The sequence below is a fragment of the Dipodomys ordii genome, unplaced genomic scaffold, assembly GCF_000151885.1.
Source record: "Dipodomys ordii isolate 6190 unplaced genomic scaffold, Dord_2.0 Scaffold4, whole genome shotgun sequence".
In the NCBI taxonomy this organism is placed as follows: Eukaryota; Metazoa; Chordata; class Mammalia; order Rodentia; family Heteromyidae; genus Dipodomys; species Dipodomys ordii.
In genome coordinates, this window is record NW_012267220.1 from 34,218,605 (window position 1) to 34,234,350 (window position 15,746).

General features: G+C 39.9%; 1 protein-coding gene across 1 annotated transcript in view; it reads left to right on the forward strand.

Moving 5' to 3' along the window:
* Ido2 (indoleamine 2,3-dioxygenase 2) overlaps nucleotides 1-15,746 on the forward strand; it is an 86,617-nt gene that overhangs the window by 37,173 nt on the left and 33,698 nt on the right. Inside the window, exon 8 of the mRNA XM_013024381.1 lies at nucleotides 11,842-11,937. Coding sequence (XP_012879835.1) covers nucleotides 11,842-11,937 — 96 coding nt within the window. The remainder of the gene's footprint in view (nucleotides 1-11,841; nucleotides 11,938-15,746) is intronic.

Consider the following 15,746-nt stretch of genomic DNA (forward strand, 5'->3'; position numbering starts at 1 on the left):
GAGTGAGCCACCAACAGAGCCTTACCCTCAGTTTTCACATCAATGGATGAAGGTGTGGTGCCTTGTCTACAGTTGCTAGGAATATAGAGGTGAATGCCTGATAAGAAGGCAAAACCAGTCTTCTTGACCCTTAATCTAGTGCTCAATTAGAAATTCTATTCTGGAGACTGTAAAACATCCTTCTCTTATTTCTGCTGATGTTTTCACCACTCTGTTATTAGGATGATTATTACCACATCTAACAGTTATCTCCAGTAGATATTTTTTCTAGATATGAACTTACGTGTTTTAATACAAGATCTGGATGTGATAACTGCTCTCCTTGGCCTGTTCTTTATGACTTTCACTTTCTAGAGGCACAGGTGAGAATGACAATCGTACATGCTTCGCTGGTCCACAACCTTTCCGTGCACTCCTGCCAGTCTTAAACATCCAGTCTGAAGTTCATGGGACCCCCTGAACTCTTTGTCTACCAAGTTCTAAGGATGTGATACTTGGCATGCGAGTAAACACTAGGACAATTGAATTCCACTAGGCTTGGTCAGGAGGAGTCTTTCATCTGTTTGGGGAGTGACAGGTATAGCTGGCTTCCTTCTGCCCAGAGTGCAGCACAATACTGAAGCCAAGGATCTTCTGGCTTGTTTGTAAAAGTCACTCAGGAAACCGATCTCTTCAGAGTGCCCTTTCATTCCAGTGTCACTGCAGATCTGCAGATCATGGAGCTAAAAGGATTACTAGTGTGTCCCTGCCCCCCTGCCCATTGTCTGCACAAACTGACACTGATGAGTAACTTGACCCCACAGAAGTAACCCACTGCTGAGCTTGTTCACATTGAACACTGGCAGTTCCCATGAAGGGGTCCTATTGTTTACTCGGCCTTTTGCTTCATTACCACGTTGGAAGAAAAAATCTGAGACGATTCTGGACCAAAAAGGTGAGGTTGTCTAAAAAGAAATCCAGAATCCTGATACCTCAATGAGATCCACAACGATAAACACAGATTAAGACAACACTCCCAGCTGCCCAATATGTTTTGTGAACTTGAAGTTCTGGGGTTTTTTACATGATTTTTTATTGTTAATATAAGGATGGCGTACAGAGGGGTTACAGTTACACAAGTCAGATAATGAGTACATTTCTCTTGGACAGTGTCACCCCACCTTGCAGTCTACACCCCTACCCCACTGTAGACAATTTTTTAAGGGACAGGAGAGCTCATTACCTTTTCTGGCCAGATGGCCTTGAATTAGAATTTTCCTAATCTCAGCCTCCCAAGTGCTAGGATTACAGAAGTGAGCCACTGACACCCACCTGGGAAAATTGTTTTGATTAATTAATTAATTTATTTATTTATTTTGCCAGTCGTGGGGCCTGAACTCTGGGCCTGGGCACTGTCCCTCAGCTCTTCAGCTCAAGACTAGTGCTCTACCACTTGAGCCACAGCGCCACTTCAAGCTTTTTCTGCTTATGTGGTGCTGAGGAATCAAACCCAGGACCTCATGCATGCAAGGCAAGCACTCTACCACTGAGCCACCTTCCTAGCCCTGATTAAATTTTCAAAGAATGTTTTTGGTCCTTTAAGCATAATTGTTTTAACTGGCATGGAGAAACTATAGTTCCATATTTAGTCCAAAACATAATGCTTGATAAGAAATGTACTCATTACCTCAGTCATGTAACTGTAACCCCTCCTCTGTATAGCATTTTCACAATAAAAACTTATTTTTAAAAAAGTTTAAAAAAAAGAAAAAAGAAATTCTATTCTGGGAGTGTTAAAAGAATAAGCAGTTGAGAACCAGCGACTCAAACCTGCAATCCTAGCTACCCAGGGGGTAGAAATCTGAAGATCACAGTTTGAAGCCAGTCTGGGAAGGAAAGTCTATGAGACTCTTATCTTCAATTAACCTCTAAAAATCTGAAAGTGGAACTGTGGCTCAAATGGTGGGATACCTTAAAGCTAAGGGACAGTGCCCAGGCCCTGAGTTCAAGCTCCAGTACTGGCATAAAAGCCAACTAGCCCTATTCCATAACTTGGCTCAGGAGTCTTCCATCCTCTCTAGTTCACAGGGAAGAAATGACAAGGAAGCCATGCTCTTATTGACATTAGACATGTACACTGAATAGAGGCAAAGCAATATTATGAAGTAGATAAATACTGGGCTGGGTCACAATTATGGAGTATTCTTTGTTTCCTTTTTTTAAAAAAATGAAACAGAAGTAGATGAGACAGAGTAGCATCAGGTTCTGGTGGCATTTCAGGCCAGAAGAATGGTTTGGTTGATGAATAGCTTGTAGAAGAAATTCCTAGTCCTGAGCTGATAAAAATCAATATAAACTCTGATTCACTTTATAGTCATATTTTCCAGATCTCATAAATATAATTCTTTCAGTTTCAATTTTCTTTCATGGATGTGAGGACTTTTACACATCTTTCTAGGAAGAGGAGAAAGAAGGAACTTATCATCAGAATGGTCCCCCAAATTCTCAAACAAATCAGGGAGACTCAGTCACCAGCCTTACAGACAACATTACAGGAACCCATCTCTGAGCAAGAGACAACCACCAGCTCAGAGCCTCACCCACCCCACCCCCCACCAGGAGCACAGCCAGGCTTCGCTCTCCTTCAGCTCAAACACACATGTTAGGGGCTCTGTCCCTTCTGTTAACTGGCCTCAGAGGTGGTCTTTTATCACCTCTTCCAGATGGCCTTTGGGTTTCTTACTATAAACACTTAATAATCTTCCTGAAGAAAACATGATCAAGATAATGAATAAGACAATGTTCCAGTTTGGAGGCATGCTACTGGGGTGAAGGAAAAGAACTGATATAAATAGCCATGACAATGTTGGAGTTTTATTGTGTTTTAGCAACCGATCAGGAAAAATAAACACATACATATTCTCCTGCAGAAAGGCAAAGCACTTGATAGAAACATTGGCATCTAGTTGTCTCGACTAACGGGGAGAAATTAATTGCCACAGTAGGCTATAATTTTCAGATAAGAGACCCAGACAGGAAGACTTCAAGTCCTTCACTGAAGACCAATTGCATCTTCAGTATGGTTGATGGTATCTCTGATGGTGCTTGATGGGAAGAGAGAGACAATCATAGCACCATAGGAGAGACAGATCAAGAGGTCCGATTGCACAATAGTATAGATCAAACCTTTTTTGGTTTGGCTTTTTTGGTGTCACTATTAAGGAACCAAAGTGTGCAGAGAAAAGGCAAAGAGGCAGATGACATAAGAAAGTAGGTCAGGACTGGCTAAGACAAATCTCCACTATTCTTAAACAATGAAGAAACTTAAACTTTTCTCACCTCGTAAAATATCTAAGCTGGAGAGGCTAGAGACCAACAAGAGAAGGGGTAACCTGATTCTAGGAATCAGGATGAAGATGTCAGGCACAGGATGATATAAATGCCAGACTTACAGTATATATTGGTTTCTAGGGCAACTGTAGCTAATTACAACCATAATGACTTAAAAACAACAGAAACTTGTTCTTGAAGAATTCTGGAGATCAGATGTCAGAAATCAAGTTGTCCCAGGAGCATACTTTCTGCAAAGACTCTAGAAGGGGGTCTTTTCTCACCTTCTTAGAGTCTGGCCACCTGAGTGGCTTCTTGGTGTATGGCAGCTGTCTTCCTTTCTTCCTCTACCTCTATGATCCCTTCTCTTCCTCTGCCTTTCTACCTCTCCTCTTGTCTGCCTCTCTTCTGTCTTTCTCCTTCTCTTGTCTCTCTTTTCCTGTCTCGATTCCTCTCTGTCTTTCTCCTCTCCCTATTCTGTCTCTCCTCTCTCTTGTTTCTGTCTTGTATTTCTCTTGTCCTTCCTAGTCTATCTTCTCTCCTCTCTTTCCTCTCTCCATTTATCTCTCCATTTTCCTGTCTCTTTTCCTCATCTCTTCTCCTTTCCTGTCTGTAACATTTCTTCTCCTTTTTGTCTCTCTTCTCTCCTGTCTCTTCCACTTCTGTCTGTCTCTCTGTATCTCTCCTTTCCTGTCTACATTTTTGTTTTTCAGGACATTACCGGATTTAAGACACAAACTAATCCAAGGCAACGTCATCCTTTTCTAAATAAGTTCTCATTACATTTTCTAAGTGAGTGTATCTTTTCTTATAAAGGGGAAGTGATAGTTAGGCACCATTCCCCTTGTTACAGGAAGTTGGGAGGGAAGTGAAAAGGTGAGAAGAATGGAGCAGCCTCATTAATAACCAAAAGTACTCACTTGTGCTGATTCCCAGACCTAACCTCACAGGCAGGAGAGAGAGAAAAAGACAATGAAAAGTGAGAATGCAAAGTATCAAGGTGGGGCTGAGTGTGTGTCTCAGTGGTAGAGCACTTGCCTAGCATGTGTGAAGCTTGGATTATAGGTGTGAGCCACCAGTGCCCAGTTTGAGGACTGACTTTAAAATGGAAACCAACCCCTGACCTGTAAAGCTCTAAAGCTTTACAAATGGAAATGCTTTATTGCCCCTCCTGCTGCTTTCTCTCTCTTCCTAAGAGCCTGGCTCTTTCATCCAGTACTTTGCTGGGGTGTCAGGCCATGCCCTCTCCACTACCCAGGTTTCCTGTTTGAACTTTGTGTGGTTTGTTTTGGCTTAGACTTATTTTTAACCTTCCCTATGCTGTTCTTAGCTTGAGTTTTAGGCAAGCTAAGCAAATGTCAGTCTAGCACTTTACTGTTTCTTTAAGACACATTAAACATTTATTATCTTTTAGATTATAAACCTGTTAAGAAAAATTCCCCCAAATAAAACAAAAGGATGGCTGTATATCTGTCACTGGATGCAGGTGAGGGGTTGTGACATTTTACTCTAAAAGTAAGGACATTTTACTTAGGATCCTTGACTTTGAGTGCAGAATAAAAATTTCTGGACAAGTCATAATAGAAAGAAAACTTGGCAAAACTTTATTGAGTAAGTAAACAGGCAGGCAAGCAAGACAGACAAAAAGTAGACAGACAACCAGAAAGGCAAAGGCACACTCAGACTCTGCATGCTCTCAAAGGAAGAAAGCAGAGCTGTTTGGCATCAGGGGTATTTATTCGATAAAGGCAGAGTCTGACTTAAGTAATGCGAAGATATGTATGTATCTTTGTTTTCAATCACTGTTGGTGTTGTTACACTTTCTAAGTTTCTCTTGGTTACCATTCTGGTTATGTTTTGGGTCCACCATTTAATTGGGGGGGGGGGGGGCATTTCTCTCAGAAAGAGATGCATCTTGCCACTAAACAGATGCTACTTCTTGAAATAAGGAACTTATCGCATCCTGTTGTTTCTTTTAGAAGGAAAGATATCTTGTAGTTCATTTTGATTAGCATCATTTTATATGGTCATATGTACATAGCTATTGAGCTATTGTGATCCTCTGCTAGAACTATTCTAGATATATACTAATTATTACAAATGAGGGAAACCAGGAAGCCTATGTTTCTTTGGGTCTGGCTTACTTCGCTTAATACGATTCTTTCCAAGTCTCTCCAATGGGCACTATATCATTCTTTCTGATGGAAACATCAGTGTACTGTATGCAGTTACTGTTTTTCCCCCCTTTGGTTTACCTCCTGTTCCCATTGCTTTCGATATTAGTACCTTTTCATTTGTATGTAAGTTCTCAAATTTGGGGAATGGAAGGGGAATCACAGAAATGGTGAGGCAAAGGGCAAAGGATGAACAAATGCAACAACGATACTCACAAAACATTATGTTGGAAATGAACTTTACATCTGCGGGGGGGGAGTCAGGGAGAGGGATAGTGGGAGGAAATGAGGGAGGGGTAACAATGTTCAACAAGAATTGTACTCATTTCGTTATGTGGCTATAACCCCTCTGTACATCACCTTTACTATAAAAAAATTTAAAAAAAGAAATATAGTGCTTCTATGCTTCTGAATACCTTGTTTCTGAGTTGCCTTCACCAGGCCTCATTTTCCCTAATTCATTCTATCTCATTTCCCCCTAAAATAACCTTGGTCCCTTAATCTTAAGGGAAGCAGAAGGATAAATATTTGTATTTGTTTTCAGCTTGCGTTTTTTATTTTTTATAATTCCTGGCAGCTGTTTACTGTGCTCCCCTTCCCTTCACTTCCAGTTTTACCCGCCTGTCCCCACCAACATTTTGTAAAGTTCATTTTCTACATAGTGTCCACTGAGTATCACTGTTGCATTTGTTGTTGTTTTAGTTTGAAATAAGAAAAGGAATGTTAGGCTGTTAGTAGTAGCATACAGTTTTTATCCTAGCATTGGGCAGGCAAGGCAAGATCACAAGTTCCAGGTCAGCCTGGGATACATAGAAAGACTGTCTCAGGGGGAAAAAGTGGGGGAGGGGAGTTATTTAATGCTTTTTAGGATTTCCTATCTTCTTGCAACAACCTTCTATGCTTCATCCCCAACCTGCTCTGGGTAGTTTCCTGAAGAACTATTGTATAGGGCACTAAACTTGGAGTCATAAGAGGTTTGACCTGCCGTGAACCGGAGTTATCTAAACTTGCTGGGCTTTAACTTCCTCTATTTCAATATGGAACCAATAAAACAGAATATCTTAAATTACAATATATAAAACTCAAAGGCAGATGGATTAAATATTTAAATATCAACAGTAAAATGGAAAAGGAACAGGGTTGGCATGAGATGAACTTTGTAAGCATGATTTAAAACCCAACAGAATGAATGAAATTCTGGTTCATCTGACCATTCCATTAGGAATAGTTTTCTTCCTTCCTTCCTTCCTTCCTTCTTTCCTTACTTTCTTCCTTCCTTACTCTCTCTCTCTTTTTCTCTCTTTTTTTCTCTCTCTCTCTTTCTTTCCTTACTTCCTTTTTCCTTCCTTCCTTCTATGCTGGTACTGGGGCTTGAACTCAAAAGCTGTAAACTTCTGGTGAGACAACTTCAGAGACAGCTGAACCCGTGCTTCTGTTCTCCACTCAGTTGTAAAGCTCAGTGTCTTGGTGAATATGTGTGGCTGGCATTTTCTCCTGAGGTGCTGACCCTACTGGACAGGGTACCACACCTGGAGAGTCCCTGGTTGTCTCTTATGTTGTTGGTTTACATAGGAGTTCCCACATCAGACTTTGGACAGGGAGAGGATGAAAAGGAGGAGGAAGGACCATATCTTTTTAGGGATCCACTATGAAAGAAAAAGTAGATTTAGAGTACAGTCTCAATGTTTGACAGATGAATTAAGAATTACTATACAAGCCAGGAACTCCAAATTCAGGAGGCTTCAGAACGTGATTTGTGATCCAGACACTAAAGAGGAGAAAGTTAAATGATACTTTCTTTTTCTGGGGGAGTGCAGTCTTAATTCACAGCCTAGGCTGGCCTTGAACTCATTTGTCCAGCCTGCTCAGTGCTGGAATTACTAAACCTGCTCAGTGCTGGAATTACTAAACCTGACTGCTTCTTTTCTGAATTCTCACTTTGAGGGGCCTCCTGAATCCTAGGACTCTGTGCCTTTGACTTTGTGTTACTTTCGGATGTGCAACTCCATTGTCCTTGTCATTACCCTTAAGTTTTGTTTGTAAGCATATACATCAGGAAGATAAGCTGAAAATTAATTGGCCAGTTCAGTTAACATATCAAAAATATCCTTTTTTCATTGCTTTTCTCTTTTGGAGGAGTGCTACTGGCGATGGAATGCAGAGCCTCATCTGTGCTAGATGGGAACTCTACCACAAGCTACACCTCCAGCCTCTGCCTTTATGTTTGCTGGCATTCTCAGCTAAACTACTCTGTAAATGGCCAAACCCGTATACAGTCAATAGCTTTCTCTGATTCTGTATCAACAGCTATGTTGAGCTTACCTAGGTCCTTAATAATTAGAAGCTTAGACTCAGGGCTACTTTAGATTTGGAGGGATATAGATTCCTCCAACCAGTGATGCATGGGTAACTTGTAATCTCCTCTCCAAATGTCTAGTTTGAACTTTCCTGGCTCCTCAAGTCACCTCCTATATACCACACTGATGGTTTATGTTTGTCTCCTGGTCCACCTGATTCCCTCTCTCTGCAGTACTGGGGTTTGAACTCAGGATCTTATGCTTGCTTGCTTGCTTGCTCTGCTGGCTCTGTACCAGTTTAGCCATGTTTCTAGCCCTCTTCTTAATTTTTAACTTAATGCCTGCCCCTCTCCTCAAATCACACAACCAGATTTTCCTTTGGCTGTGCTGAAAAATTGAATCCACAGGAAGTGAACTTCAGACTCCATATTGTCCCCTTCTACAAGTCCAAGGCCAGCATTCTACTCAGGCTCTAGTTCTCTTTCTTTTCCTCTGTGACCTTCTACCTTTATTACATGACCCTCTCTGCTTTCCCTCCTATCTCTTCCCCTGGAAGACTATAAAATGCCCACCTATCTAACCTCCTTTTAGGAGGGAGCTCTCTCTCTTTTTTTTTTAATTGTGAGAATACTGTACAGAGGAGTTACAATTACATGGGCAAGATAACAAGTACATTTCTTATCAAGCATTGTTGCCTCCTCGTTGTTTCCCCTTCCCATCCTTTCCCATACTCCTCCCCTCCCCCACCCGATCCTCCCCCGACCCCCCACCAAAGTTGTTAAGTTCGTTTTTCAACATAATGACTTGTACATCTCATTGTTGCAATGGGTCCACCTGTAGGAGCTCTCGCTTAAACACAGATTTCTCCTTTGCTGACATTTCTTTTACAAAAAAATAGCTGTATTTTCTCTATTTCTCACTTCATCAATACATTCACATTTGAGTCCTGACCTTGATTCCTACACCACATAACTGGAGAAATGAATAGGTGCTTCCTTGTTCTGTACCAATCTTACTTGAACTTTCTAAGGACCCATTGGATCTATAATTATTGTGTACTTCAAAAATCTTCTACCCTCTTGACTTCAATGTGGTCTGCCCCTTAATTAATGTCTAGAATATTCTTTCTGATTTGTATCAATGGATTCAATTCCTCTTTCTGTCTTGTGTATATTCCCCAATGTGGTAACTAGACCATCTTCTCCTTTTCATTTGCAAAATCTCCAGTAAAACTTTGCATGCTTTTGTGGTCTTAACCACAACGTGAAGGGTTTATTGCAATTCTATTTCTAATATCACTTTTCTCCTGAATTTCAAACTTCTCAGGACAGTTCTGTCTTTTCCACAGATATTCTAAATTTAATAAATGTAAAATAGCCTGGTACTAGTGGCCCATACCTACAATCCTAGCTACTTAAGAGGCTTGAGATCTGAGAATTGCTGTTCAAGGCCAGCCTAGGCAGAAAAGTTTGTGAGACTCTTCTCTATAATTGAGTACTAAAGAAAGCTGGTAGTGGAGCTGTGGCTCATGTTACAGTGCCAGCCTTGAACAAAACAGTTAAGGGACAGTTCTCATGCCCAAAGTTTAAGCTCCAGGACTGGCATAAAAATAAAAATAAATATATCCCCTATTTTTATGCCCACTCTTTGATCACCTACATTTTTATCTCAATGTGTGCCCCCATCCCCATTCATATGGATGTTTGATTTATAGACACATAATTTACCTCCATTTGGGTTTATAGGATGTTGATTGAGGAGATTAGGGGTTGGATACTTGCTCAGGGGCTAAATAATCCTTTAACGATACAAATCAGATTATTTTTCTTGTAATTATTTAACTCTCCTCTCCTCCACTATTCTCAAAAGCAGCCATGAACAAGCCACAATAGTTGAGTTCCAACATGACACTATGGTTGGAAATGAACTTTATAATTTCAGGAGGGGGAGGAAGTGAAGGAGATAGGGGAGGGAAGGAATAGTTGGAGAAAACAAGGGAGCGAGTAACAATGCTTAACAAGAGGGCTGGGAAGGTGGTTCAGTGGTAGAGCACTTGCTTTGCATGCTTGAGGCCCTGGGTTCGATTCCTCAGCAACACATAAGCAAAAAGAAAAAAGCCGGAAGTGGCGCTGTGGCTCAAGTGGTAGAGCGCTAGCCTTGAGCTGAAGAGCTGAGGGACAGCGCCCAGGCCAAGTTCAGGCCCCATGACCAGACCCAAAACAAAACAAAACAAAAAAAAGCAATGCTTAACAAGAAATGTACTCATTGCCTTACTCATGTAGCTGTAGCCTCTCTGTACAGCATCTTTACAATAAAATAAAATTTTAAAAATTGATTCACAGAAAAGATGTGGTGAACAGAGAACTGGTGGCTCACGCCTGTAATCCCAGCTACTCAGGAGGCTGAGATCAGATGATCCCAATCTGAAGCTGCCCATAGCAGGAAAGTTTAAGGGACTCTTAACTCCAATTAACAACAACAAAAAACTAGAAGTAGAAATATGATTCAAGTGGTAGAGCACCAGCCTTGATCAAAAAAGCTAAGGGAGTGTGCCGAAGCCCTGAGCTCAAGCCCTAGTACCAGGAAAAAAAAAGGAAAAAGGGAAAAAAAAGTTAGCTATCTGCTGGGTTAGAGTTGGGGTCCTGAAGTCCAGGCTCTGTTCTCCTTGGTAAAGCATGGTCTGAGTGTCATAGGTCATGGTGCATGGACATGGTGCCGTTGGGCTTGCAACCTTCTTGCCTTCAGCCTCTACTCTCCAAATGTAATCATCACATTACTTTAACTTTACTTTCCAAATATTTCTTGTAGACCTGGTCTTTGCTCTCTAGAGATAGTCCTTCCTTTCCAAACCCACTGCCATTGCTTAAGCAATGAGTATTGAAGAGTATTTCAAAGGCTTCCTAATCTAACTCCACATGATAAGAATCCTACAAACAAAACTGTCTTTCTAAAATTAAAACCAAATTGTAATATCCACTTGTATAAAGGATACACTCTTGTATTATCTACATATAACATATTAATCAAACTTTTTAGGTCATCTTCCATTAATCTTGTCTCTTTAACTTTGTACTTTAGCATTATTGAGTAGTTTGTGATCCCTCAAAGCACAGATATCTGTTTATCTGCTCTTCCTTCTGCCTTTATTAATTTCCTTTATTCAACTTTATACCTAGAAATGCCACCTACCTACACCCTCCAAAAACAGGCTCAACACTTATGTTTCTGTGAACAATTCTCTTTCATTCCCCCAAGCAGTTAACAGAATTAACTATGTCTACTTCCTTAGAAATCCTTATGTGTAACTAAACATAGTATGCTGCATTTGAAACTGAGTTTATAGTTCCAGGCCCAAAATTCACTAGACCCAACTTAGGTGCAGCTACTTACTCCTATATAAAAAGACACAGTGAAAAACAGAGAAAGAAGATTTATTACATGGCAGCCATGGGAAGACCACACTACATCTTCAGCCCAGCCATCTTCCCATGTACAAACACTGGTTTCAAGTTCAACAGGGAGAGGGGATGAGAAAGGTCTACATAATTATAAACAGTCCCAAATCCTAAGTGTGGTCATAGTCGATGTTGGCTCAGCCTTTGTTCTGAGAGTTCTGGAAAATTGTTTCTTTATTACTAAGAGGTGATCTCCTGAGTTTGCCTTCCTCTCAAGAGGATTATCCAGTGAATCTTTTTGTTCTTGGGTCCCAAGGTGATTGCATAGGGACAATAGCAGAGAATAATTAAGGCAGAAGGCACAGATGCAAAGTTAGTTAATTCACAGGGCCCTGCAAAAGCATTTTTAAAGTTGCTTCTTACACATTAGAAGCTCTTTGAGCACATTGTTTTCTCCCTAACTGGATCCTGTATGTATAAGAACTGCATTCCTATCACTTAGGTATCTGCACTAATGGAAGGTCTAATGTACTTGATTTCATTTCTCAGTGTTTGGTGAACTGAATTAATTGAATTCACTTGAAAACTGGAATATGAAAGGAATTACTTCCTTAGGTACTTGCCAGACAGGTCTAAAATCCAGAGATGTTTCTCTATTTAATGCAGAAAGAGCTTCCGGATCATTACAGGCCTTGGATGGAAATTGCCAGCAACCTCCCTCATTTGATTCAGAATCATCAGCTTCGTGCTCATGTGAACAAGGTATATCCTTTCTACTCTTTGGGATCTTCTCTTTGTTTATCACCATCTGGTTTTCATGTGACACTCCCATCATAGCTACTGGGCTTGTCAACACTTTTCTCTCATCCTTCCTAAAGGGAGAAATGACTCTTTCCTGATCCTGAAATCAGAGATTTCAGCCAGATGTTGCTGGCACTTGCCCATAAGACAAACTAGAGACTAGGATCTGAGAATCACATATGAAACCAGCATGGGCAGGAAAGACTGTGAGACTCTTATCTCCAATTAACCACCAAAAAGCTACAAGTGGAGCTATGGCTCAAGTGGTAGAGCCCCGGACTTTAGCACTAAAGCTTAGGGATAGAACCCAAACCCTAGTTCAAGCCCCAGGACTGGCATATACAGACAAAAATTGAGGGCTTGTTCAAATGGAGTTCCTTACTGTACAGCCTTGATATCAATCATTTATTTTTCCCATCAATCTTTTAAAAGTTGAACTAGGTTCTAAAGGGTCTCCCTGGAGTCTATGTCCATGTAGAATTAACGAAATTTACTTTATTAGGAAACCAGTTGTTTGTAGATCTAATCAAGTTAAGATGAGGTCATGGTACTCTCTAAATCAGATTTGACTGGTGTCTTTATAAAATAGAGAAATGTGGACATAGTGCCATTTGTAACTAGGAGAAATGCTATCTGAACATAGAAGCAGACACTGGAGTGGTGCATCTCCATTCTAATATATACTGACAACCACCAGATGCTGGAATAGATGCTTGGGGTGGTGTCTCCCTCTGTGCCAGAAGAAATTAGCTCATCTGATAGTCTATGTTTGGACTATTTTCTATAACTGAGAAAGTCACTTATTAATAATAGGTAACTTTCACTATCTCCTCAATTTACTTAGAAAAATACCTAACTAAATAGCACTACTTATCTTTTTTTGATGTTAGTAGTGGGGCTTGAACTCGGTGCTGTCCCTTAGCTTTTCTTTTCTTTTCTTTTTTTTGAAAAGATGAATGTGGCCAACAGGGACTTCAGAGGCCATGGCCTCCAGGAAATAAATAAGGACAAGTTAGTCTTTCTAAAATATTAGTTTCCATTATCTTGTGTTCACAAGTTGAACAAAAGGTCATATGCAAAAGGAACTATTAGAAATACAAAAAATAACACAAAACACTATAAGCCCAATAAATTCATATATGTAAAAATGTCATAACATACAAATCACAAAATCAAAGAAATAAAAACTATTAAGAAAGTGAATACAAAAAATAGAAATGGAGATATTCTTGGTTCATGTAACAGAAATCCCACAAGAAAGTTAATACAAGAGGAGGAAAAGTGAAATTTCTAACAGCTAAAAAAATGAAAATTTCAAGTCTTAAGAAACATTTGATTTTTTTGTATTGTGAGAATACCGTACAGAGGAGTTACAATTACATGGGCAAGATATGAGTACATTTCCTATCAAGTATTGTTGCTTCCTCTTTGTCTCCCCATTCCTTCTCATACTCCTCCCTCCCCCCAGCTGAACCTCTCCCCCCCCACTAAAGTTGTAAAGTTTGTTTTTTGACATAACAACTTGTACGTCTCATTGTTGCAATGGGTCCACCTGTATCCCTAATTAAACGATTTGTTTTTTCCCTTCCCTCCACAAATTATACAAACAGTGAAAGCATGGGTTATATGGTGGGGGAGGGACATACAAAGCAACATAGGAATCATCTCGTAAATATGTTAGAAACAATTGCATGAAAGGAAAAAAAATATTTGAATACTTATCTTGGGGTTCATTCCCCTAACATCAATATATCTGATCTTTTCTGGTTGACTCAGACATATACTAGTTATTGCAAATAAGGGAAACCATGGGACCTATGTTTCTTTAGGCCTGGCTTACTTCACTTAATATAATTTTTTCCAAGTGAAACATTTGATAGAGAAAATTTGGAAGTTGGTGAGAGATATATATTAATAAATTGGTGAAATTTCAAACCTCTTTTCATAGTAAGAAAATTCTACAAATTATAGACAAGAAACAACAAAAATGAAAAGTAGTTTAGTAACTGAAAAACCACATAGGACTCTCTATATATCAAAGGAGAATTTAGTAGCTACTTGAATGGCTGCTGAATCCCAGCACTCAGGAAACTGAGGCAGGAAAAGCATTAGTTCAAGGACAGCCTTGTCTAAACAGTGAGATTCTGCGCCAAACAAAATAAAAGAGAAACAAAAACTTCTGGACAGGATATGTGACAATGGAAATTTTTATAGTCATAGCTGATAAGAATGTAAAGGGAAAGTCAGGAGCTGTTGGTTCATGCCTGTAATCCAAGCTACTCAGGAGGCTGAGATCTGAGGATTATGGTTCAAAGCTAGCCCCGGCAGTACAGAAAAGTCTGTGAGACTTTTATCTCCAATTAACCACTCAAAAAGGTGAAGTGGGGCTATACCTGAAATTGGTGGAGCACTAGCTTCAAGCAAAAGAAGTTCAGGGACAGTGTCCAGGCCCTAAAATCAAGCTCTACTAACCTGCTTAAAAGAAAAATAGAAAGAGGGCTGGGAAGTTGGCTCAGTGGTAGAGTGCTTGCATTGCATGCATGATGCCCTGGGTTCGATTCCTCAGCACCACATAAGCAGAAAAAAGGGGAAGTGGTGTTGTGGCTCAAGTGGTAGGGCACTAGCCTTGAGCTGAAGAGGTGAGGGACAGTGCCCAGGCCCAGAATTCATCCCCCACAACTGACTAAATAAATAAATTTAAATAAAAGAACGCAAAGATAAGAGCCACTTAGGAAGATAGCTTGGCAAATTTTTGTGAAGTGAAACATAGACTTAGCGCAGTTCTATCACTTAGCGATAAAAATTCACACACACACACACACACACACACACACACACACACACACACACACGCACATATATATCCAGGAAAATTAAAACTTTATGCTCACAGAAAATCCTATATGTGAACTTAATAGAGCTTTATTTAGAAGCATACAAACACAAAAGATCTGAAGCAATCAAGGTTTTTCTCAACAGAATGAATAAACTGAGTTAAAGTCATCTTGTATAATAGAATGTACGATGGAATATTACACAGTGTCAAGAGAAAATGAGTTATTTGCTGAGTTATGTAACAGAATGACTAAACATATATTTAGGATTTAAATGAAATATGCCAGATCCCCAATGCTATATACTGTATGATTCTACACATGACATTCTGGAAAAGACAAAAATACCAATAAGCACAGAAAACAGATTAGCAGTTGGCAAGATTGGCCAGGACAGGGGGTTTGCTACAAAGAGATTTAAAGAGATATATCAGGGCTGAAAACTGTGTGTGTGTGTCTGTGTGTGTGTGTGTGTGTCTGTGTGTGTGTGTGTGTGTGTGTGTTCCTCAGAGGGTCAGTATATGACTCTAATGAAAGCTCATATATTTCATAAAGTATGAATTTTCATATATGTAATTAAAAAATAACTGACAATTTGAGGAGAACCCTGGATGGAATGTGGACTATGTCAAATGAGTCTCAGAGGATGAGAGATGGGTGGTAAATTCTCAGTGAAGACAGCAGGGAAATGGGAGTTGACCTTGGACATTTTGGAAAATAGCATTTGACTGAAAAGCCAAAGGCAAAAGAAAAAATGAACTACATACCATTACTGTCCTCTAGTGGGCAGATTTTGTCTTTCATGAAGTACAGGCTAACAATTGTAAATTTGCTTTTCCTGTATACTTTGGGTGAAGAAATAGGTAAATGGATTGTGGATGGTGTTTCATCATGAGAGAGGGAAGTTACAGATTAACAAGGAGGGAAGGAAGCTGG